Here is a 26262-nt window from a genome sequence, read left to right as displayed (position 1 = left end):
GGCTGAAGTACTCTCAGAACCGCTGTCTATTATCTTTGCGAAATTGTGGAGGACTGGTGAACTGCCGGATGACTGGAGGAGAGCTAATGTTGTCCCTATCTTCAAAACGTGCAAAAAGGAGGAACCGGGGAACTACAGACCAGTCAGCCTAACATCAATCCCTGGAAAAACTCTGGAGCAGATTATAAAGCAGTCAATCTGTAAGCACCTTGAAAACAATGCAGTGATTACTAGGAGCCAACACGGATTTATGAAGAACAAATCCTGACAAACTAATCTTATCTCATTTTTTGATCGGGTAACCTCTCTTGTAGACTGTGGGAATGCTGTGGAAATAATATATCTCGACTTCAGGAAAGCTTTTGACAAAGTGCCCCATGATATTCTGATTAGCAAGCGAGCTAAATGTGGGCTGGATGGAACAACTATCAGATCGATCCACAGCTGGCTCCAGAATCGTACTCAAAGAGTGCTTATCAATGGTTCCTTCTCAAACTGGGCGGAAGTAACGAGTGGGGTACCACAGGGCTCGGTCCTGGGCCCAGTGCTCTTCAACATTTTATTAATGACTTGGATAAGGAGGTACAGAGCATGCTTATCAAATCTGCAGATGATACAAAATTGAGGGGCATAGCTAATACCGTGGAAGATAGAAAGAAAATTCAAAGGGACCTTGATAGGCTGGAGCACTGGGCTGAAAACAACAGAATGCAATTCAACAGGGATAAATGCAAATGCACTTAGGAAAAAGAAACCAAATGCAGTTATAAGATGGGGGATACTTGGCTCAGCCATACGACTTGTGAGAAGGATCTTGGAATTGTCGTTGATCACAAGCTGAATATGAGTCAACAGTGTGATGTGGCTGCAAAAAAGGCAAACACAATATTAGGCTGCATTAACAGAAGTATAGTTTCCAAATCGCATGAAGTATCAGTTCCCCTCTATTCAGCATTGGTTAGGCCTCATCTGGAATACTGTGTCCAGTTCTCGTCTCTGCACTTCAAGAAGGAAGCAGACAAACTGGAACAGTTTCAGAGGTGGGCAACAAGGATGATCAGGGGACTAGAAACCAAGCCCTATGAGGAGAGACTGAAAGAACTGGGCATGTTTAGCCTGGAGAAGAGAAGACTGAGGGGAGATATGACAGCACTCTTCAAATACATGAAAGGTTGTCACATAGAGGAGGGCCGGGATCTCTTCTCAATCATCCCAGAGTGCAGGACACGGAATAATGGGCTCAAGTTGCAGGAAGCCAGATTTCGACTGGACATCAGGAAAAACTTCCTGTTAGAGCCATACGACAATGGAACCAATTACCTAGAGAGGTAGTGGGCTCTCCGACACTGGAGGCATTGAAGAGGCAGCTGGACAGCCACCTGTCGGGAATGCTTTGATTTGGATTCCTGCATTGAGCAGGGGGTTGGTCTTGATGGCCTTACAGGCCCCTTCCAACTCTACTATTCTATGATTCTATGAAATGTTCAAACCTGCCCTCCTTCTCCCTCTCCCACCTGCTCTCATCCCCCTTCCTCCACTCTGCCCTCCCCCATGGTTAGTTTCACCTATCCTAAGCATGACTGCAGGGAGGAGGAAGGGGAAGAGGGGTGGGAGAGAAGTGGAGGGGTGTGAGGATGGGAGAGCGAAGGGATTGTCTCAGTGTTGCCCTTGTAGAACTCAGCAGGGATGGGGAGGTAATTACTTTAGCTCCGCACAGAATCGCTTTTACTGAGTTAAGGTTTAATGTCATGCCTTCCGCTTTTCTCAATGGTCGTGATAAAAAAACTTACCATAGAACACTGGTTTTGTGTGTTTTGTAAAACAGTTATAGAGGATGTCATTCATTATGTTACCCAGCGCCCTTTATATTGTTATGAGAATGGGGGTTGGAATGTATGATCCCTGTGGGTACCCTTCCAGCCTCTGATTTGGAATCCTGTGTCTTGGGGCTGGCTCTGCTGGCCAGATGAATTTCTTTTGTTAAGCTAATAGCGTGGCCAGGTTGCTAATGGGTCTTTCAGGTGCCCAGCAACTGGTGAATGAGCCAGGAAGATCCTTTTGTCATTTTAAACTCTGCAGGAGAGCCTCCCCCCCCCCTCCTGGTGGCTAGCAGAGGTTTGTGCTTTGAGCGTTTTGAGTGTCTAGAGAAAGGCTGGGAACTGGAGGCAGGCAGAGAGGCTATTGCCCTGCACGATGGCTTTAGGATGCCTCCTGTAACACTGATGGAAAAGCTGGATATTTGGACTGCTAATGCCTTGAACCCCTCCATCCTAAGCTCAGGTTGGAATGTGTGTAAATAAACAAACCATATTTCATAAAGACACCACAATATCTGCTGCCCTTCTTTCCAAAGGAAACCAAACCCTGGATGAGTGCAGGGACCCCTGAAATCTCACCGCTCGGAGATTGGGGAGGCACGCAACAATATAAAGATCCTCATGAGAAATATTTGTCTGAGTTTAGCCATAGGAAAATTTTTATTTTACAGGTGGGTTTGTGTGTTTTTTGCTATCGGACAAGGAAAATTATATCTCAGTGCGTGTTCCCTTGTTTGTCCTGGCAGCTAGGAATTTTAAGAGCTAAATTTGTGTCTCAGCTTTGAATGATGTATGTTTGTAATGGCATATTGCTAAACAAATAAAATGATTATGACTGACTGAACTGATATCCTGAATAGCTTTCAAACTTTGGGAAGCCAACAGCTTTTTGTTTGCTGGCTACATCAAGTCCAAATGATTGTATCACAGTTAGGTAAGACGGTGAACAATTCCCTGCACTGATATTTTCTCAGAGTACACTGTACCCATCTGGAGAAATACTGAATATACAAAATGTGGGCTACAAGCCAATAAAACACTTAGCCTGATGCTTGGCTACAAACATTTAAGCCAAGCCATTATTGAAGGAATAATGTAAACTGAGGTGGAGCCAAAACTGCGGCTGGGGTGGTGGGGGTGAAATGAAGACCTGAACATTACCAAGCAATAGCACAGAGAATAATATGAAATTACTTTTTTCTGATTCGTTTTTTAAAAAAAATCACTTTGAAATCATCGATAGTGTGAGTGATTGGGTTCTTATGGCATAGCTGCTATGCCATAGCAGATAAAAATTCAACCTCTGAGCAGGCCTATTGTTATTGCACCATAAACAGAGCTTTTTCTTCTGGTCTATGCTAATATCTTTATGGGTATTGCAGTTAAGGGTAGCAATATGAATCTTTGCTTGGTTCAATATGTGGAGCAGTCCAGTGCCTTATAGTTATCAGTTGCAGGACCATTCTTATGCATAATTTCCATGCTAGATGGTTACAGAAATGGGCTGTGTTGATGTACAGAAATTGTGAATGGCCTCACCGTTAGTGCAAAACAAGATCAAGTCACCAAAGTGAGAAGCATTCAGTACATTCATACATATGCTCACAATGGAAAGCCCATTGTGCATATGGTCTATGAGTAGAAAACTGAGATTCTACAAGAAATGGTGGTTTCATTAGCTGCATAAAGCATCAAGACAGAAGCAGAGCTTAGTTTGATGTGAGGTTGTGATGCCTTTGCTAGTGAAAGTCTGCCTTGAGTTTTTCCGGTTGAGTCTATTAACTATACATTGTTTAAACTTCTTAATATGTGAAAATGCCTATAAGCTGTATAAAGAACATGGTACTCTGAGTTAATATATAATTAGCTGATACAGAAAAAATAAAATATTTGTTCTCTGGAAGAAATTAATGCAAAACCTCAAACAGTTAACTCCTAAAGCTAATTTTTGCAAATCATCATAATTGGCAATGCTAAGAGTAAAGCAGTCAGGCAGAGGAATCCAACTCAGGGGAAGCTGCCTTAAAGTTCCACCGCATCCAATTGTCATTCAGGAGCCCCTGGGTTGTCTGAATGCAGCCAGGAGCTGCACGCAGGGCCCAGAAAGTAAAAGCCTGCTCTCCCAAATACTCTTACTGGGGAGAAAGCCCTCTCCATTGACTTGTATTGCAATTATTTTTTTAGACCAACCTTTTTCCTGGCGTAACTTTTGCCTGGATTGAGACCTGCAGGAGCACTCTGAACACAAGCTGGATGTGGCCTAAGTCCCCTCACCTTGGGCCTTCACCTGATATGCCCCTGACACACCCCTTTTCTGGGACTTATGCCAGCTTACACCTGCTCCACTTGTACCAGTCCCAACTGAGCTCAGCTGGAGATCCACCACATCCAACTCCCCTTAGCCCGGCATAAATGTGAGTTGGATTGTGCCCTTAGTCCATTAATTGTGTGAGTTTCAGACATTTAATCCATGGGTGAAGAACCTGTAGACCTCCAGGTGTTGTTTGCCTAACAGTTCCCATCAACCCTAGCCATTGGCTAAGCTGACTGAGGCTCATGGGAACTGGAGTCCAACAATGTCTGGAGTGTCTCAAGTTTTCCACCTCTGATTTAATTAACAGTGCAATCCTATGCATGTGTGTCTTCTCAAAAGTAAGTTTTCAGTGGGGCTTATTCCCAGTTAAGTGTGTGTAGGATTACAGACTACATGTGCATATGAGCAGAAAGAATATGTTTGAAGCAAAAAAACCCCTTACTTTCTTCAGTTTTAGGCGGTGCATGTGTGCCTAACTAGCATATCTTAAAAAAATGCATTTCCTTCTGCACGATATGGTAGGAATGCTTCTTTTTAACATGCTGGTTGCCACATGCAGTTTTTTAAATGCCTGAATTAAAAATAATATTTTTCCTAAATATCTTAATCAGGGGCATTTTTTCAGTATTTCAATATGGGGTTTAATCAACTCTTTATTGATATAAAACTACAGTCCTAGTATCTGACTTGAAACCATAATCATTGCTATCATGACAGCAGTACTGTATTTTACTGCAGCTTTATGGATAATGCTGGGAATCTGTCTTCATTTCCATAATGCTGAACACAGAGGTGAGTTGACAACTGTATGAGAATTGCTTTTCCAATGCGAAGTCTTTTTCAAAGTAATACAGAGAACGCACATTTCATTGCTTTGCATGCCCTTTTACCTTCCCAATTTAATTACCATGTCCAGCATATTCAAAAGAATCTGCTTCATCCGGCGTGTCAAGATCGTCTACATTGATGTCAATTTCATCTGGCGTGTCTAAGTTATCATCAGAAAGGACAGATCCTTCACTCTGGTCCAAAGAGAGATTGATATTTGGAGCTGTGAGCTTTATTCTTCTGGGATTGGAGCCATTAATATCTAGAGAATTAGGAGGTTCTGAATAAGTGTGAAGATAAAAATCTCTGTTTTAGATAAAAACTATTATATTGCATAGTATTTAAATATTTCTGCATCACCCAGCCTTATCAAGCTATAATATTTCATCTAAACAGTTTTAAAAAGTGTTACCATATAGTATAAAATGCACCTAAATAAATTACATTCACACATTCAAAGACTTACAGCCAAGGATTTTATTTATATTATTTTAGAAAACAACAAATATATGAAGAATTGACTATTTAGAGAGAATGGTATTATAGCTGATATTTGTGTTGTAGTTAGCATTATTTTTTCCTGAAATACTTGAAACAGTAAGTAAGCATTTATCCAAGCTGAAGCTACACTGGAAATAGCTTCACATCTCCTTGGGGAAGGGGCTTTGTGTGGCTATGAAACAGAATAGGCTATAGATGAGACCTCTTTCTCCTTCAATATGAAATCTGTATCAAGTTTGGAATTTTCTTGAATTCCAGGTGTTTTACATTTGCCATTTTGCATGGGCCTTTGGGGAAGTCAGCTGTGAAGCTTCATTGAAATGAATGGTATTCATGTGTAGTAATATATTCTTGTACAGCTTCCATTCATTTCAGTTGAGGTTCTGTTTGTGGAACTTATGGTATCTTTGGAGCAGATATTCACCCAGTTATGAATGGGGTTGCATTCCCTTTAAGAAACATGTTTGTAGTTTGGGAGTGCTCTTGGGATCCAGCATTACTCGTGGACATCAGGTAGTATCTCTGGCCAGGAGTGCTTTTTTACACCTCCCATTGGGGCACCAGTTGTGACCTTTCCTGGTGACAGTGGGTCTTCCTCCAGCTATGGATACTTTCATTATCTCCAGGTTATATTACTGTTACTGTAACATGATTTATACAGGGTTGCCTTAGAAAAGTGTGGAGAAACTTCAGTTGGTGCAGAATGCAGCTGCGGTCTGTTGACAGAAGCCTGTTCCTGTGATTTTGGTGATGCAAAACCACATCAGTTTCTCTTTCCACAAGTGAGTAGGACAAAAAGTAAAGATAAGTTGATTTTTACACACAGATGACTCCCCAATGGCAATGGTTTAGATAGCCTGGTAGATAGGACTGGGGAAGAGACAGTGGTCATGGTGCATGATGACACAAATGATGTGGGGAAATGTAACTGTGTAGACCTGGAAGAAAAAATTAGATTGCTAGTTGGGAAACTGAAGGCCAGGACTTTCCAGCTTTTTCTGAAATACTACCCATTCCACACACATGGCCAGCTAGACAGGCAGAGCTAAGGAGTCTCAATGCATGGATGAGACAGTGGTGTTGGGAGGACCTGTCTGGATTTGTTAGGCACTCTGGAATGTTTTGGAACAAGCGGGGCATGTATAAAAGGACAGGCTTAAAACCAAAAAGGTGGCAGAACGGCTTTTAAACTGATTGCAAGAGTATAGTCAACAGAAAGTGAGGAGCATCCCCTTCAGGGCATTTTTTAAAAAAGCAATCCAGGGGGAATCTGGGAAATTAAAGGCCAGTTAGCTTAATGTCTTTTCTGTGAAAACTGGCATAAAGGATTTTAGAGTTCTTTGAGAATGTCAATAAGCATCTGGATAGGGTTGTTCTAGTAGACATTGTGCACTTTGACTTTCAAAAAGTCTCTTACCAAAGACCAGAGCTTGGAAAAGTTACTTTTTGAACTACAACTCCCATCAGCCCCAGCCAGCATGGCCACTGGATTGGGCTGCTAGGAGCTGTAGTTCAAAAAAGTAACTTTCCAAGCTCTGCCAAAGACTTATGAGTAAGCTTAGCAGTCATGAGATAAGAGGTCATGTTCTTTTATGGATCAGTAACTGGTTAAAGAGCAGGAAGCAGAGAACAAGAATAAACAGTTTTCACAAAGAAGGGGTGTAAGAAGCCTGGTTCCCCCAAGGATCAGTGTTGGGACTTTTGCTTTTTAACTTCTTCATAAAGCGGTGAGCAGTGAGGTGGCCAAATTTGCTGATGACAACAAATTGTAACAAAAAGGGATTGTGAGGAACTTCAAAAGAATCCTTTTGTCTGTCCTGAATCTTCCAACATTTAACTTCATTGGATGGAGAGAGTATTATCTAGTATTATGAGAGAAGGAGAAAAACTTTATCTACTTTCTCCGTACCTTGCATAATTTTTTACACCTCTATCGTGTCTCTTCTTTTTTCTAAACTAACAAGTCCCAAATGTTGCAACCTTCCAAACTTGATAAATGGGCATTAAAATGGCAAATACAATTAAATGTAATTTATGTGGAAAATGATACACATTGAGTCAAAAACTCTTAACGTCACATATATACTTTTGGTGTCTGAACTAGCAGTGACTAACCAAGAAAGAAATTCTAGAGTCTTGGTGGGTAGCTTGATGAAAATGTGGACCCAGTGTGTGGCAGCTGTGAAACTGCCAATATTATAAAGCATTACACAAATTTATGGTGTGCCTGCTCTTGGAATACTGTGTATCGTTCTGGTTGCTGTACCTCGAAAAGGATACTGTAGAACTGGAAACGGTTCAGAAAAGAGCAACCAAAATGATCATGGGCTAAAACATGATAGAGGTGTAAAATATTATGCATGGTATGGAGAAAGCAGATTAATTTTTTGTCCTTCTCTTATAATATTAGATAAAACTCTCTCCATCCAATGAAGCTAAATGTTCAAGCTGGATTTAGAAAGGAAAGAGGTACCAGAGATCATATTGCAAACATACGTTGGATAATGGAATGGACAAAGGAATTTCAGAAGAAAATCACCCTGTGCTTTATAGATTACAGCAAAGCCTTTGATTGTGTAGATCATGAAAAACTATGGAATGCTTTAAAAGAAACGGGGGTGCCACAGCATCTGATTGTCCTGATGTGCAACCTGGACAAGGGGCTACTGTAAGGACAGAATACAGAGAAACCAATTGGTTCCCCATCGGAAAGGGTGTGAGACAGGGGTGTATTTTATCACCCTATTTGTTTAATCTATATGCAGAACGTATCATACAGAAAGTGGGATTGGACCAAGATGAAGGAGGTGTGAAAATTGGAGGGAGAAATATCAGTACTTTAAGATATGCAGACTACTAGCAGAAACCAGTAATGATTTGAAACGAATGCTGATGAAAGTTAAAGAGGAAAGCACAAAAGCTTGTTAAGGACTATCAATACCTTGACACAGTCATTAACCAAAATGGAGACAATAGTCAAGAAATCAGAAGAAGGCTAGGACTGGGAAGGGCAGCTATGAGAGAACTAGAAAAGGTCCTCAAATGCAAAGATGTATCACTGAACACTAAAGTGAGGATCATTCAGACCATGGTATTCCCAATCTCTATGTACGGATGTGAAAGTTAGACAGTGAAAAAAGCGGGTAAGAGAAAAATCATTTGAAATGTGGTTTGGAAGAGAGCTTTGCGCATACCATGGACTGCGAAAAAGACAGATAATTGGGTGTTAGCACAAATTAAACCAGAACCATCACTAGAAGCTAAAATGATGAAACTGAGGTTATCATACTTTGGACATATAATGAGAAGACCTGATTCACTAGAAAAGATAATAATGCTGGGGAAAACAGAAGGGGGTAGAAAAAGAGGAAGAGCAAACAAGAAATGGGTTGATTCCATAAAGGAAGCCACAGACCTGAATTTACAAGATCTGAACAGGGTGGTCCATGACAGATGCTACTGGAAGTCGCTGATTCATAGGGTTGCCATAAGTCATAATCGACTTGAAGGCCCATAACAATAACAACAAAAGGCTTATATACTATGTATGATGGCTTTGAACTGTACTACCGCCAGTATTGGGGGGGGGAGGTAAGCTTCTGATGCCTGTTGTTGAGAAGCACAAGTGAGGACAGGGCTTTTGCACTCATGCCCTGCTTGCTGGCTTCCCACACAAATTGGATAGCCACTGTGAGAACAGAATGATAGGGCTTTGGTGTGATCTTACTACACACACACACTTGATCTTAGCCAAAAGACAGAGAAGTGATCTTACGGTGTTTGCCTTTCCCAGGACCCTACCATCCCTATCTAGGATCCTGGGCAATGCCACCTAGATCTATCCTACAATCTATAATGTGTGGAGTCAATGGGTTGAGGAATGGGACCTAATACATCAAAGGCTTCTTTCCTAACCATTGTATTTTAGGCAGCAATTTGAACTGCATTGTTTGAGTGCTGTATCTTAACCTGGAAGGTAACTGTAGACAAACACGCTGTAGACAAATTTAGCAAGAAAGTGCAGAGTAGCTAATTATCACATGAGCTCACGCCTGATGACACCAAAGCACAGGAGAAAGTGTGCTGCAAATTGTCAAGAGAACCATGGAATGAACTAAATAAAGCAAAGTTAACACCTTTTTCTTCCAGTGCTGGAATGATCTCGTAGCAGCACAGAAACATGCTTCTCACTGAATTAATTAAATGCTTAGGAAAAGAATGAGGATAAAAAATATATAATTAAAAGATTGTCTTACCAGGTCTCATCTCTGCAGCACTGGAGCCTAACGTAGTCTCATTAAAGGAAATATCCATTCCCACATCCTCTGGTTCCAATCTGAAGCACAGACAAACAAGCAAGCAAACGTTTTAGGATTTTATATTAAAGGCATCATAGTGTGCTTGGTGAAGATCTATCCATTCTGCTTTTACTGGGCAAAGGGAGAGAATTATTAGTGTTATACTGTGTTAGAGAATTAGCACCTCTGGTCGAGGAGGGGGTTGTTTATTTATTATTAAATTTATATTCCACTCCTCCCAAAGGAAGAATACATCAGCAAATAATACAATTACAAATAAAATAAACACATATTTAAAATGATTAAAAACAGTTAAAAACATCTAAAACATATAAAACAATTGCATACTCTCATGGCTAATAATTTTAGGTTGCCAAGAGGAGAATCCTCTGGCCATCAAGTAGCTGGGTAAATAGAATGTTTTAAATTCTCCCTTAAAGTTAATGATTATCCAGATCTGAGGTGATCAATCCTGATCAATTCCATGGGACTAACTTCTGAGTAGACATATTTAGGGTGGCACTACAAGAATTCTGGACTGATAAATTAAGCATATGGATTAATTTAAAAGATAACAAAAACAGTGCACTTTTCAAATATAGTTTGAAGCCATTTTTCATCAAATAAATATAAATTTTGTTTTACGGAACCTGCTAACAGCTTAACTAAATCTTTACATTTTCCATACTTCTGTGGACTGTGCTTTAAGAATGATATCATTAAGAGTGTTGGCCGGTGCCTGTTCGAAAGCATTCTGTCTACTTAACAGGATGGCATCAATTTGAGTTCATTCTTTATTTTATTTATTTATTACATTTATATACCGCCCCCACAGCTGAAGCTCTCTGGGCAGTTTACAGCAATTAAAACAATAAAAACAAATATACAGATTTTAAAACACAAAAAGCAATTAAAAAAACAATTTTTAAAACAATTAAAAACAATTTAAAAATGCAGGCTAAATATACAGTCAACTTTGTCACCACCACCTCTTCTAGTTACACCTTCTGCTCATGCTGCCTGCCTGTTAGAATTGTCTTGGATGCTGGATTTGTAGCTGCACCTCACCAAATAAGGCAAGAGTGGGGAACCTTTTTCAGCCTCAGAGCTGCACTCCCACATGGCAGTGGGGGGCAAGGTCAGAGACAATAGGGGGTGGAACAGCAGATGTGACTCTTACCTTTGTATAGTAGGCTACATTCTTGCCACACAAAAGTCAGACTTACTTGCGCACGCACACACACACACACTCCTCTCCATCCCCCACTAAGGCAAGCAAGATGTGTTACCACAGTTTGAACACATGCTAGTCAGGCAAAAGCACTTAGGGATAGCACACAAGAGGGCTGGTGAGGGGTGTGGCCTGGGGAAGGTCCTGCGGGTGGGACAGGAAGATTTGGAGGATGGCATTTGGACCCTGGGCCTGGGGTTCCCCATCCCTGAAGTAATGCTCCTTCTGGAGGATGGGCAGGATATATATAAATAATAAATAATAATGCTACACTTAACTGCCAGGCTGGCCAGCCGGGTATTGAGTAGGCTGAGTTCCTTGGGTATGATATGATGGGAAACCAGGAGGAAAATTCTCTGTGCCCTCACTTCCAGCAGCTTCATCAGTGAAGTTACCTGCACAGTTTACAACCAAACTGGTGCAGATGGAGGAGGGCCAAAGAGGGTGTGGGACTGCCTGTGTTAAAATGGGAAATACAGCCACAATTGAAGAGATTTCTCACCTCCTCTAGGATACATGATGAACTAAAAATCTTCCCTCACCCCCCACCAATGTTGAGGATATTATCTTAACATTAAAAAAAAATGAAAATTGATAATCTCAAAAATTCATTGGATATATGTCCACTTGCTCCCCTGAGATAAGAACTCCTGCCTTGTCATAGGATGATCATTACTGTGGTTTCTTTTCCCTTGGAAAAAATATCAGTATTGATATTTTTAAAGGAAATATTGATATTTTGGAAATATTAATATTTCCTTTAACAAATATTATTTTGAAGGAAATATTGATATTTTAAAGGAAATATAAATTATCATTCTTAAAATCAATGATTTACAGGCAGACTTTTAAAAATAAAAGTCCATTTTCAAAAATAGCCACGGAAATTCACTACATTAAAATCTGATCCTCAGTGACTTAAAATAAGCGAATTAATGGAAAATTCTGTACCAAATACAAATTGGACGGAATTCTAGCACATCCATAGTTGTCATCATTTTATGATTCAGATTGTCTTGTTATTCAAAGCTTCCTTCTGGTTTTGATTTCCGCACTAGCAGTGGAAACTGAATAATGGGTAGCAGATAATCTGAGCACAAAATAATGTTAAAAAACAACTTCCCCACAAAACAACATGGCATAGAGAGTATCGGCGCTAAGAGGAACATTAAGAAACCTGGTGTTGTATCCATTGTTATTGATAATGAGAATAGTAGACCCACTGAAATTAATGATTAGCTAAGGTTCATTCATTTTAGTGGGTCTACTCTGAGTAGAACTTTAGTAGGATAGAACCCTAGAACGTTTAAGCATAGAAAAAGATGGCTAAAGGGGATTTGCTGGAGGTTTATAAAATTATGATAATCCCAGACAGAGTGAACAGAGAGAAATTACAGTGGAACTCACAGTGATCTTAAAACAAAGATGCATACATCTGTGATTACATGATGGTATTAGGAAGCATTTTCACATTCAGGCAATCCCTATGTTTCCTAGATGTGAGTAAGTACTAGCATTCTACATCCCTATTTGAGTAAAGAGGACCTTACATCAGTGGTACATGCTCTGGTAACCTCATGTTTGGACTACTGTAATGCGCTTTATGTAGGGCTACCTTTGAAGACAGTTCGGAAGCTACAGCTAGTGCAAAATGCGGCGGCCAGACTGCTGACAAGGACCAAGTGATCCGAGCATATAACACCTGTTCTGGCCCGCTTGCACTGGTTGCCAATATGTTTCCGGGCCAGATTCAAAGTGTTGGTATTGACCTATAAAGCCTTATACGGTGCGGGACCACGATACCTTGCGGAACGCCTCTTCCGATATGAACCGGCCCATATACTACGTTCTGCTACGAAGGCCCTCCTCCGGGTTCCAACTCATAGGGAGGCCCGGAGGGTGGCGACAAGATCTAGGGCCTTCTCAGTGGTGGCCCCCGAACTATGGAACAGTCTCCCCGAGGAAGTACGTCTGGTGCCGACTTTGCTCTCTTTTCGGCACCAGGTCAAAACCTTCCTATTCTCTGAAGCATTTTAAGCTAAATTGATTTACTTTAAAAATGTTATTGTATTTGATTTGACTGTATTACTAGTATTATTTTGTTATTTATTGTATTTTTATGCTATTTTATGTTCACCGCCCAGAGAGCTATCGCTAGTCGGGCAGTATATAAATCTAATAAATATATAATATATATATAAAATATATATATATATATATATATATATAATATATATTCTTTACCTCTAAGAAATCTACAGAGCTCTTTCTGTTCACTGTTTAACCAGGGTGGTCAAACTGCATATGCATATATTTTAACCATCATAAGTGAGTAGTGCCAGAAGCAATGTTTAACAGAGACCATGTTGTTACTGTTGACCACGGTAATTTTGTTGACTATTCAACCTTCAACACATTACTACTCCTCAAGCATTAACCTTTCGTGGGACTTCCTAAACATTTATCATTAGACCTTAGTTTGAAAATAGTAATATTTGGTATCTGCTTTCTTTGATGCATCTCATGCACCCATTTTTATTTATTTATTTATTCAACAATGATTAACAATAATCAACAAAATTCTAATCCAAAAGTAAATATTAACTTCACATCATATCACACAATTAAATACATGTAAATTAACATAACAATGTTTTTCTAAACAAAATTCAAAACCTACTTGAATGTGTTGTTGCAGGAGATATCATAATGCCGTTGTATAAATCTATGGTGCGGCTGCATTTGGAATACTGTGTACAGTTCTGGTCGCCTCATCTCAAAAAGGATATTATAGAGTTGGAAAAGGTTCGGAAGAGGGCAACCAGAATGATCAAGGGGATGGAGCGACTCCCTTACGAGGAAAGGTTGCAGCATTTGGGGCTTTTTAGTTTAGAGAAAAGGTGGGTCAGAGGAGACATGATAGAAGTGTATAAAATTATGCATGGCATTGAGAAAGTGGATAGAGAAAAGTTCTTCTCCCTCTCTCATAATACTAGAACTCGTGGACATTCAAAGAAGCTGAATGTTGGAAGATTCAGGACAGACAAAAGGAAGTACTTCTTTACTCAGTGCATAATTAAACTATGGAATTTGCTCCCACAAGACGCAGTAATGGCCACCAGCTTGGATGGCTTTAAAAGAAGATTAGACAAATTCATAGAGGACAGGGCTATTAATGGCTACTAGCCGTGATGGCTGTGCTCTGCCACCCTAGTCAGAGGCAGCATGCTTCTGAAAACCAGTTGCCGGAAGCCTTAGGAGGGGAGAGTGTTCTTGCACTCAGGTCCTGCTTGCGGGCTTCCCCCAGGCACCTGGTTGGCCACTGTGAGAACAGGATGCTGGACTAGATGGGCCACTGGCCTGATCCAACAGGCTCTTCTTATGTTCTTATGTTCCCTTTTTATAATTATGGCATTGTGCAATCAATGTAGTGAACCATTTTGCTTAAAGCAGTTGCTTGCACACTTGAAAAACGAACTTAAGAAAATAGATACTTGTACCTAAAAAGATGTATGGAAGGGGTTGAAGATGGATAGATGCATTTTGAGATGTGTGGTCATAGGTTTTTAAACAACATCCAGGGTAGAGTTAACAGCACAAAAGTAGCCACGTAGCCAGGGTGGGGCAAATGGGTGCACAGCCCCTCTGAGTTGGGCTTTACACTCTTTGGATTTTTTATTTTTAAAAGACTGTCTTTTTACATGTGACATAACAGACAATGATAGCCTTCATTTAAAGAATGTTAGCTTATTTTAAGAACAGGAGCAATTTAACAAAAAAAAGATTTAATAAAAAGATTTAAAACAATAGGACCCTCTTAAAAATACAGTGAATAATGCAGGACAGGTGCACAATAAAAGCCTCATCTGGAAGAGCCCTCAAAGTCTGCTCACTCAAAACTTTCCCTGACAGAGGGTGGACTTTCATTATCACAATCACCCTATAATTACTTAAGTGATCCTGAAAAAAACAGCCTGTATAGTAACATGATCCTTGAAGAGTTAAATATTAGAACTTTGTATTATGGGCTAGAGTTGGACTTCATGCCTTGGGCTTTCCTTTGAACTACTTTTCAGTTTCAGTTCTTTATCCAGACAGCATTAAAGTTGTTTCTTTGCCTGCAGTAAGTTGCAAGAGTTTGTTCTACAGTTATTATCATGAGTAGAGCAGGATTGGGTGCTTATTGCTAAAGGGTGAAATAGATAACTTAAAGTGATTTGAAAAAATGGCTACCCTAAGTTACCCTTTACTTTTTTAAAGCACTCATTATATTCACAATCATAGTGGCTATTTTTCTTCTTTTTCTGGAGTACTTGATGGCAAAAAATGAAAACAGCCCTAGAGCAATAGAAACACTGCTGTACACACTACAATTAGTTGGCTGGCCACCTTGGCTGTAACTCAGGCCTAATTTCTGATTTTCCCAACATGTGGAGCTCACCATGAGGCCTTTTCAGGGTTTCTGGCCAAAAAAATCAAGCTAGTAACCAGTAAAAAAAAAAATCCAATTGCCTTCCACAATTAGTTTCCAGTTACATAGTTAGTCCTATAGCAACCAATTTAAAATGTTTTCCATTAATTGTGTAACAGGAAGGAAAATCTAAAGGTCAGGAACAAGGCTAGAAGGAAGGACTCTCAAGGAGAAGTTAACACCATTTGGTATCCCCTTGTTCACGTAACATTCATGTTTCTTGCCAAACTAACAAACAAAACAACTCAGTCATTTAATTTCTGGTGTTCATACTAAATTGTCTGTTACTTGACCTTTATATAGCCCATTATGTAAGTTAACACATTCTCTACATGGAGGAAGAGTGAGGGGGAAGATCACTGTCTTTCCCTTTCTCTGGTTTGGCTTTCACATATTCTTCATCAATGATTAGGGGGGACTGGTTGAGGCAGTGTACAAGTGCCCCCCCCAAACGTGGCTGCCCCACCTATCAAGGAGGGCTGCACAAAGCTAATTGATTTCCATTAGCTTCACTTCCTATTACCCACTTCCCAGAGTTAAGTTTATTGGGGCTTAACTTTGAGATGCCATAGCTTCTCTCTTTCCATCTTAGGGCCAAGCTAGATGTGATGGTAAATGAGTCTTTGTATTTAACAAGCACTTTCAAAAATAGCAAATAGCTGATAATCCTAAAGATCGCAGTAGGTGAGGAGAGCACGAATGCACAGAGCAGTTTCAGAGGAAGGATTTTTATCAGGACAGCAAAGTGGGGGAGAGTTAAATCACCCCTTTCCAACTGCTACAATTAGCACACACACAATGGCTGCTATTTGCATTTTTAAAACATGCATATGTGTTTAATAGGCACATCTAGGTTGCCTCTCACTAGGAGCTTCAGCAGTTTTCCCTGCTATACGAACCTGCCCTATAGTAATTCTACAGTGTTTTGAACTATCATGTGGGCTATACTTCAAGACAGCTGAAAAATTATTCTAGGGCTGTATTTATAACTTGTTACCCCAAAACGGAAACCAGCAGCTAGTTTGTGTTTTCTGAAAATAATGGGTTGATGACAGGGATCAGACAGCATTTAGATGTTTTGCACATGAGACACCTTCCACCTTTCACATTTGCCTTCATTTTTTTCAGCTTCTGTTTGGCCATACTGTCAGAAGAATTTGCTGTCTCAGCTCTCAGCTATCCTGCCTGTGGGTGTTGATGAGACACATGCATCTTGTGATTCTATAAATCTCCCAGAGACGTATTCTGGCAGCCTGCTTACAGAGTGCAAGTTGAAGATAAGAATAACTTTATACAAATCCTAAAGAAAGTGGCATACAAATACAATCTCTAACGCTGTGTCTGGTGTGCTATCTCACATGGATCTCTTATAGTACAATACTTACAGGTCTACTCAGAGGTAAGTCCCACTGAGTTCAATGGGGCTTAATTCTAGGGAAATGAGTATGGGATTGCTGCCTTAATTTCTTGTGGCCACCCTCTCTGCAATCCTATACACTCTTACTTGGGTGTAAGCATAATTGAACATAGTGGAGCTTAGTTCTGAGGAAACATGCCAAGGATTGTTGTTCAGTCATTCTTTCCTGCACAGCCAGATTTATCCCTGTGTCCAGAACGCTCCAATGGAATAACTGTAGAAATAAATCTGGCAATTTTGTTTCCATTTAAAACACACACACACACACATTTCTCTTCCGCATACTTTTCTGCTCTTCCAACTGGACAGATAAGTTTCAATTTTGGTGTATATCGAAATAAATTGTCTCAAATTCTGCACATAAAACTTTTTCTACTGATATTCCATGGCATGATCTACTTTTTACATTGATTAAATTATACCCTGGACTGTTTTTACAATTATATATGGTATATATGGCTATTTTTCTCTATTTCTTTTCACCTAATTTAGCACAAGAGTTTTGTCTCAGTATTACATACATACATTGCGCATTGCATCCCCCTTGATTTTGGGGATTGAAATTCACAATATTATGCCATAAATTTAAAAACGTATTTACCGTCACCAACATTTGCTAACAGTATTTCCTTAGCTTTCTCCTTGAATAGTTTAAACAATGTTAACAATGAGGCGAGTTGTTTTGGCAGTATACTTACTGTAGCTATAAAGGACTAATAAGAAAGCCATTGGAAGTAAGCCCCATTTAATGGGGTTTCCTTCTGAGTAGACATGCATAGGATTGTGCTGCTAGCTTTCAATGCTGATCAACTAACTGGGACTTTCAGAAATAGTTTTTCAGAGTCAGCCATTTAATATGTTATACAGACAATACCAAACAGCTACAACAAAAAAGACAAGATAAGAAAATATAGCATCCCGTTTCTCACTGAGAAAAAGGAACATTTCTGACGAATTGGCTTCCCCATCTCCTACTTAAGACAATTTCTGAATAATATCTGTTCTTAAACCATTTATATATTATCGCCCAAAAGGTTCCTGGGGCAGAAAAATAAATATGCCCCAAATCTTCTAGAGACAGTGTGATTAACACTGAGTTGGTTAGGAAAAGAATGTTCCCAGCTGACCACTGGAGCAGAACATGGGTCAAAGTTACCTGCTCTGCAACTTGACACCAAAACACCTGGAGAACCACTTCACACACAAATTTCAAGTCTGTAGCGCAATAATAGAGCAAATGATTTGTAGGCAAAATGGCCCAGATTCAAGTCCTGGCACTGGGAAAGATTCCTGCCTGAAATCCTGGAGCCACTACCATTCAGTAGCTAGTTGCACCGATCATCTGATCTGTACAAGGCAGTTTCCTATATTTTCATATGACTTCATTTATTTCAATAAGCAGTTGAAAGTGTAAAGCATTTGCTACTGAAATGTACTTCGCCCAGATGTATGGGCTGTATCCAGCATTAGTCATGCTGAAATTAATAGATATGATTAAATTAGGTCCCTTAATTTTAATGGGTCTCCTCTGAGTATAACTTAGTTGGATACAACCCTGTATTTCTAACACTTCAGTAGTGCAATTGACTGAGAACAGCTGGGCACATTATACCATTATTTCCCACTCCAATGTCACCCCTCTGGGCAATGCTGGGTAGGAAGTAACTAATGCCAGATCCACACTGTACATTTAAAGCATATGGCTTTACCCAAAGAATCCTGGGAACTGTAGTTTGCCTCTCACAGAGCTACAATTCCCAGCACCCTTAACAAAACACAGTTTCCAGGATTCTTTTGAGGAAGCCATGTGATTTAAATGTGCTTTAAAGGTATAGTGTAAATGTGATTTTAGCCATTCTCCCTCATGCAATTCTCAGTTCCAGATGTTAGTGCTCTGGTCAGTAATTCTGAACATGTGGAAGTGGCAACCTTGTTAAACAGGTACATATAAACCAGGCCTCCACTGTGGGAAGGATGCTCCACTGCTGTACAGACAACACATAAAAATTAAAGAAAAAGAGAAATTCATGTCAGCTCGTCTGAGGTTGAGAAAGAAGCCATTACTTTTACTTTTACTTACAGCGGTGGGATAGTTATCATAATCACAGCAGAGGCAGGTGACTTGAGAAAGTGGATTAATTTTACAGCCTCCAGAGACTTAAGTTGCAGTAGACACATTCTGCAGCATTTGATGAGCTCACCTTGGCTATATAGCAGCTTAACTAGCAAATCATAATTTAAAAAATCAATGTAGAGAATGCCTTATCTTCTGCATGTTGGTATTTAATTTTTAGAAAGAAATCTGCTTGTAGAAAGAAATCCACAGCAAGAAGCTGAAGTGAGAGAGATGTCTAAGCAACATATTTTAATTATCCATAATATGCAATACAAAATGGTGTGTAAATATTGACGAATAATTTTCACACCACAGCTGAGTAACAGAAATGCATGGTGAATCATTGTGGTTATTCCTGCCTCACTGGTAATCTAGAGGCATGTACAAGAGATGACTCATCCAAGGTCAGAAAGAAATGTTACTGTCAGGATGATGTTCAAAGGGAAGTGTTGAATTGGGATTTAGGAATCCCAATACACGTAGGAAGATTTGGCACACATTGCAGTATTCCCAATCCCATAAATTGTTATTGGAAATGGGGCCTATTCAGTCTGAACCCCTTTTACCCACTATTTATCCCAGAAGGAAGTCACTAAATGTAGAGCAAACCTCCCTTGTGGAACTGAAGGAGGATACTAGAACTATTCACCAGCAGGCTCTCAGGAGGGGGAGCAGGAAGTCCTTTGACTTTTCCTAAGAACATCCCAATTCAAAACCCTCACATGTCTATTACAAAATCTATTATTCCCCTGCAGGGACACAAGAATCTCAAAAGTAAATTGTCACGCCTCAACAAATGGGGAAAGGAAACCTTCATGAGAGTTTGAAATCAAATTAGTCTTTTGTAACTCACCCTATAAAGGAAGTTAGATATAGGTTTTAGAGTTCAGATGAAAAGAAAGAGTATCCATGAGGATCTCCCTTTTATCCACTTAGGCTTGTGAGATGGCTCCTAATTCTATGCTGTACTGCATTTGAATTGTATTGTATATTGTTTTGTGATTTATTTATTTCTTGTATTTTTTTGAGCTTTGCTTGGTATATTGGTTTGGTTTTTCTTTGAACTGTGATCTTTATTCTGTACATGTTTTTGAGTGTTTTTTTAAGTCACTTTGAGTTTCATTTTGAAAAAAAGTGGATGATGATGATGATGATGATGTTAGAATTCAGTGTTTCCATAAATTTAAAAAGCCACTTGACAATTTATTACTGATGGTTGGAAATCAGGAACTTCATTGCAATTTCATACTTTGGCCAGTGGAGACTGGTTCATTAAGGTGAATGAATGGGGCACTGCTCCACCAACCTCAGTCTGCCCCCAGCCAGCCCCTCTACCTGCCAGCTTCCTTATAACCAGTCAAAGAGGTATTCTTCAAGTACTTGAAAGGTTGTCACACAGAGGAGGACTAGGATCTCTTCCCGGTCATCCCAGAGTGCGGGGCATGGAATAATGAACTCAACTTATAGGAAGCCAGATTTTACCTGAACATAAGGAAAAACCTCTTAACTTTTAGAGCAGTATGACAATGGAATCAGTTACCTCGGGAGGTGGTGGGCTCTCCAGCGCTGGAGGTGGTTGAGAGACTGCTGGACAGCCACCTATCTAGTATGCTTTTCGTTGGATTTCTGCATTGAGCAGGTGGTTGGACACAATGGCCTTATAGGCCTCTTCCAACTCTACTATTCTATTATTCTATTTTCCTGTAAATGGAGCATGTTCAAACACACCAGATCATCTGCTCAATTGATTACTGGAAAGCCTTTGGACTGCAGCTTGGATATTCCATATCTGGACAATTCTGCATGTTCTCCCCCATTCTGAATGTTCTCCCCCTCATTCACACAAATATGCACGCTCACACATTTTCATCAGTGGAAAGAGATCTGCAACCAAAGAGGTGAAACTTATTCCTGTGATTTTAGCCAGCCAAATTTCTGAGATAAAGATAAACCTAGTCTGCCTGGGTTTCTGACAGAAAACCTCAGGCTTTTTGTATATACATAATTAGTAGGGCTGTCACCCAATGAAAGAAAACGGTTTTTGGGAATAAAAAAAGGATAGGACACAGAAAAATCCATAAAAAGGGTCTGGCAGAAAAAGACTTTGCTCTGCTTACCCTAATCACCCTGAATAGCCTCTTCTAAAGGTCAGAGCAGCCTTTCCCAACCACTGTGCCTCCAGATGTTGTTGGACCACAACTCCCATCAGCCTCGGCCAGCATTGCCAATGGTCAGGAAAGATGGGAATTGTGGTCCAACAACATCTGGAGGCACACTGGTTGGGAAAGGCTGGGTCAGAGGATCTAGCTGAATTAGGCATACTATGGTGCAAGGGAATGATGGTGTAATTGGGAAACCCTGAAAATCACATGGAGGCACCTTCCACAAGCAAAGCCTCCATTCATGGAAGGTGCTTCCATCTAATTCTGGTGAACCCACTTCTGCCTCAGCTCCCATGCCCACCACATTCAGCAGGGTCCTCAGATGGTCAGGGGAGACTTTCTGAGGGGCTTGGGGGCTGCCAGAGGGAGAAAGTGGTGGGAAAAATAGCTTCCATCAGCCACTTTCCATGAGCTTTGCTCTAGATCCAACCCAATAGTTCTGAACAAAAACGTTTGGTTTCAGGAGATATCAGAGAAGGTATCTTAGAAGAGGCTTCATTATGCATTCTCTCACATGCAGGATGGCATGCCTCTTTTAAGACAGTGCTTTACTTTTACAGTATTTGTATTCAAAATAATTTAAACCATTTATAATCTGCTGACCAATTAATCAGAGACACTATTAAAGTTAATTTTAAAAAGATAAATAATTTAATTTAACTGATTAATCAACTAAACATTGCAGCCCTAACGATTAGTACTACCACTAAAACTAATTGCTGATTAAAGATGTTTTAGTTGTGTAATCACTAGGTTTTAAATCTATGAAATACACAGAGCTTGGAAGTAACTCGTTATTTTTAACGAGTTACTTTTAATTTGTTACAATTTTAAATAACGAGTGGGTAATTCCATTACATTTGGCAAGTAACGGAATGAATAGTAATTTCCCTACTTTTCAGCTTCAACTTTAACGTTTCCACGTTAGGTTGGACGTTACTTGGGGGCGGGAACAAGGGGAAGTCAGCTCCTGGCTGTGATTGGTTAACACAAGACATGTGCCTCACACTGATTGGACCTCTGCGCAGACTGTCTCTTCCCTTGTGATCTGTGTTAGGAGGCACATAGAAGAGATGAATAGGCAGGGGGAGCCTCCTAGCGTCTGACTCTGAGAGGAAAAAATGGACGCCGGAGGAAAAAGCCAGGGCAAGGAAGGCAGAATGGCGAAGAGCTGTGGAGGTGAGTGACGATGATTTGTGTGTGTGTGTGCCCCGGTGTGTGTGTTTTCGGCTGGAGTCTCTGGTTTTGGGGGGGGGGGGCTCCGGCTCTCTGGCTACCACCCCTTACTCTCTGGACTCTCCGCTTCAATTTTTTTTAAAAAAAAGTTTCTAGGTGGTCTAATTCCCGAGATATACACCAAAACGTAAACCCCCCTGCACAACTTTTTTTTAAACAGATCATGCTCTAGCTACAACTCCCATCAGCCCAATCCAGTGGCCATGCTGGCTGGGGCTGATGGGAGTTGTAGTTTAAAGTAACTTTTCAAAGTTCTGGCTGCAACCCAGCCCTTTCATGATTGTGAGTAAAGTGCAGACTTGTGTTTGTGTTGTAAATCTCTCTCCCTCCAACCCTATTTTTAAAGAAATTAGGCAGGGTTTATCACAGTTTTTATTATGTAGGAAACTAATACTCATTTTTTAAAAAAATGAATGAAGTTTATTTATTTATTTTTATTATTTGATTTATATCCCACCCTTCCTCCCAGTAGGAGCCCAGGGCAGCAAACAAAAGCACTAAAAACACTTTAAAAATCATAAAAACAGACTTTAAAATATATTAAAACAAAGCATCTTTAAAAACATTTTTAAAAGCTTTAAAAACATTTTTTTTAAGAAAAAATTTAAAAACATATTAAAAAGCAATTTCAACACAGACGCAGACTGGGATAAGCTCTCAACTTAAAGGACTTGTTAAAAGAACAAGTTCCTTATCACTTGAGGCTGCAGTTTTCCCTGGTTGAGTAAGCCCCATTGAATACATTGGGACTTGCTTCTGAGTAAACAAACATAGGATTGCACTATAAATATCTTTACAGGTTATATAAATAAACATATTTGATAGTCATGCTTATATAAATATTTTCATAGAATCATAGAATAGTAGAGTTGGAAGGGGCCTATAAGGCCATCAAGTCCAACCCCCTGCTCAATGCAGGAATCCAAATCAAAGCATTCCCAACAGATGGCTGTCCAGCTGCCTCTTGAATGCCTCCAGTGTCGGAGATCCCACTACCTCTCTAGTAATTAGTTCCATTGTTGTATGGCTCTAACAGTTAGGAAGCTTTTCCTGATGTCCAGTCGAAATCTGGCTTCTTGCAACTTGAGCCCATTATTCTGTGTCCTGCACTCTGGGATCATTGAGAAGAGATCCCGGCCCTCCTCTGTGTGGCAACCTTTCAAATACTTGAAGAGTGCTATCATATCTCCCCTCAGTCTTCTCTTCTCCAGGTTAAATATGCCCAGTTCCTTCAGTCTCTCCTCATAGGGCGTTGTTTCCAGTCCCCTGATCATCCTTGTTGCCCTCTTTTGAACCTGTTCCAGTTTGTCTGCATCCTTCTTGAAGTGCAGAGACCAGAACTGGACACAGCACTCAAGATGAGGCCTAACCAGTGCTGAATAGAGGGGAACTAATACTTCACATGATTTGGAAACTATACTTCTGTTAATGCAGCCTGATATAGCATTTGCCTTTTCTGCAGCCACATCACACTGTTGGCTCATATTCAGCTTGTGATCAACAACAATTCCAAGATCCTTCCTGCATGTCGTACTGCTGAGCCAAGTATCCCCCATCTTATAACTGTGCATTTGGTTTCTTTTTCCTAAGTGTAGAACTTTTACTTCCACCCAGTTTTGTCATGCTGTGTCCCTATAAGTATCCAATTGCATACTATGGTTGTACAATACTTCCTTTACATTTTAAGTATGCCTTGGGGTAGTCATGGTTCTCCATTGTTTTCATCCTGAGGGGCAGATAGGCTGAGAAATGGTGAGTAGCCCATGGTCACCCACTACACTTTACAGCTTATTTTCATTTTGAAAAATTAATTAAAACAATTTACATGCAGGCAAAATTTATTAAGCGGATTCACACAATATGTGTAAAGCACATCCAACTCGCATTTAAAGCGCATGACTTCCCCTAAAGAATTCTGGGAAGTGTCATTTCCCCCTCACAGTTATAGTTCTCACCACTCTTAACAAACTGCAGTTCCCATGATTCTGTGGTGGGATTCATGTGCTTCAAATGGGTGTTGAATGTGCTTTAAAGGAATGGTGTGGATCTGCCCTAGGTATGATGTTCATTCAAGAGTGAATTGAAAAGAACAATTTTAAAACATACTTCTTACTCTTACTCATTTTTCACACCTCTTTCTGAAGTAAAGGGTCAAATCTGTAAAAACATTTGGAGCAGCCACATTAAAAGATAAGGGCAGGGTATTCCAGGCAGGGGGTTGCCAACCCTGCTTGGATATGGATGTCTTTGCAGAAGAACCCTAGTCAAGGTTTACGAACAGCACAGTCCAAACTATATCTACTTAGAAGTCAGTCCTGTTGAGTTCTATGGGGCTTAATCCCTTAGTAAGTGTGTTTAGAACTGCAGCCTTCAGGAGCCTCCATCTTTACTCCCCAAAGCTCCCATCTAACATCTCCACAACACTAGGCTCCTTTGTCTCTGCTGTGGCCTTCTGGTGACTGCCCTAGCCTGAAGGCACTTAACCCTTCTTGCTGAAAGCAAGTAGGCTAGATTAAATGTTCCCTACCCAGGCTCATATATATAAAATATAAACGGCATTTTGCCAAAAGTATTTTTGTCTACATTTTATACCTCATCCTTGGTTTTCCAAGCTTGGCATGGAATGCTTCTCATACAAAATTAATTTGAAATGCTGCATATTTATTATCATAATCATCATATTCAAAATAAAAAATATATGTACCGCCTTCAAGTTGATTCCAACTTATGGTGACCCTATGAATAGGGTTTTCATGAGGCTGAGAGGCAGTGACTGGCCCAAGGTCACTCAGTGAGCTTCATGGCTATGTGGGGATTTGAACCCTAGTCTCATTTTGTTCTCACAACAACCCTGTGAGATAGTAGGTTAGACTGGCCCAGGCAGGGTTATTCAGTGAGCAAATAGGATCTCTTTTAATTGTGCTATCGACCTGCTTACTTCCACTCTGACTGGGGGATCTTGCAGCATGGGGAAGAGATGGGGGCACATCACAGCTGAAGTTCACCCATATAGGAGCATTATCTCTTGTTTATTACAGAGACGCCTGTTGCAGGTTTTGCTGCTGAGAGCAGCAGTCAGTTAGTGCGGCCACTTGAGTCACAGCTTGTTGATCCTGAGGAGGCAAAACTAGAAAGTGAGGTTCAGAAAGGAGGCCCTGTGCACGAGGAGGAGGAGGGCATGAAGCAGTGCCAGTTGCCCACAGCCACATCTGCAGAACAGCAAGTACCATGGTTTGGCTTTGAGAAAGCTTGTACATTTGTGAGCCAGAGTGGGGAAAATGTTGTTGTACGATGCAATTACTGCCTTCGAAGGATCAAAAATCTGAGATCAGCTGTTTCCCCCTCATCCAATGTGAAGAAACATTTTGAGGTAAGCCTTTGTCATGCTGGTCCTCAAAGAGTGTCCATTGTCTATTTATGTTTAAATTGTGAAGTTCCTCTTCCATTTTTTCTTGGATTCATGCTTTGTTCTTCTTCCTCAGAGGGCACACCCTGAGAAGCTGAGAGCAATTGAAGAAGCAATAAAGGCAAGGAGACGTGGCCTTCCTGAACCAATGCATGACACCCCTCCTCCCAAAATGCTGAAGCAGCAGCAGACAACCCTTGAGAGGTGGGGATCTGGCAGGGATCTACTTCTTCTGGCAGCCTGCGTACACCCTCGCTTCAAACTAGATCGGCTGGAATCGTGTCAGGCCACCACCCATACCAACAAGTAAGAACATTAGGGAAGCCCTTTGGGTGGATTACTCCAAGGGAAATGTTGTCTCAAGGGAGGCATCAGAGGGCTTAAGGTGGTAGGCAGGGGCTGGGCCTTTTCTTCCTGGGGCTCCTCATCACAACCTTGGGTTGCTGCAGGTAATCCTTAAGGGTC

At 40.5% G+C, this 26262-nt stretch overlaps 2 protein-coding genes across 11 annotated transcripts in view; one reads left to right on the top strand and one right to left on the bottom strand.

Annotated features, from left to right (window-relative positions):
• The window catches only part of PRUNE2 (prune homolog 2 with BCH domain), a 197047-nt gene that overhangs the window by 37636 nt on the left and 133149 nt on the right, over positions 1-26262 (bottom strand). For 3 of the 4 annotated variants that reach the window (XM_061627567.1, XM_061627595.1, XM_061627575.1), the window contains exons 10-11: positions 9717-9796; positions 5039-5239 (exon numbers count right to left, since the gene is read on the bottom strand). In XM_061627567.1, coding sequence (XP_061483551.1) covers positions 5039-5239; positions 9717-9796 — 281 coding nt within the window. The remainder of the gene's footprint in view (positions 1-5038; positions 5240-9716; positions 9797-26262) is intronic. The other variant, XM_061627585.1, reaches the window with a different exon arrangement.
• Positions 1-26262, top strand: part of LOC133385153 (uncharacterized) — an 86798-nt gene that overhangs the window by 29837 nt on the left and 30699 nt on the right. Inside the window, exons 3-7 of one of the 7 annotated variants that reach the window (XR_009762793.1) lie at positions 6122-6242; positions 16589-21140; positions 21282-22334; positions 25430-25761; positions 25874-26103. Coding sequence is in view for 1 of the 7 variants with exons in the window: in XM_061627609.1 (XP_061483593.1) it covers positions 22277-22334; positions 25430-25761; positions 25874-26103 (620 nt within the window). In the remaining 6 variants the exon portion in view is untranslated. Of the gene's footprint in view, positions 1-4869; positions 4924-6121; positions 6243-16588; positions 21141-21204; positions 22335-25429; positions 25762-25873; positions 26104-26262 lie in introns of those variants that run through there. The other 6 variants (XR_009762798.1, XR_009762789.1, XR_009762790.1 and 3 more) reach the window with 6 other exon arrangements.

The sequence above is a fragment of the Rhineura floridana genome, chromosome 1, assembly GCF_030035675.1.
Source record: "Rhineura floridana isolate rRhiFlo1 chromosome 1, rRhiFlo1.hap2, whole genome shotgun sequence".
Classification (NCBI taxonomy): Eukaryota; Metazoa; Chordata; class Lepidosauria; order Squamata; family Rhineuridae; genus Rhineura; species Rhineura floridana.
This window is presented reverse-complemented; position numbering and strand designations above follow the sequence as displayed.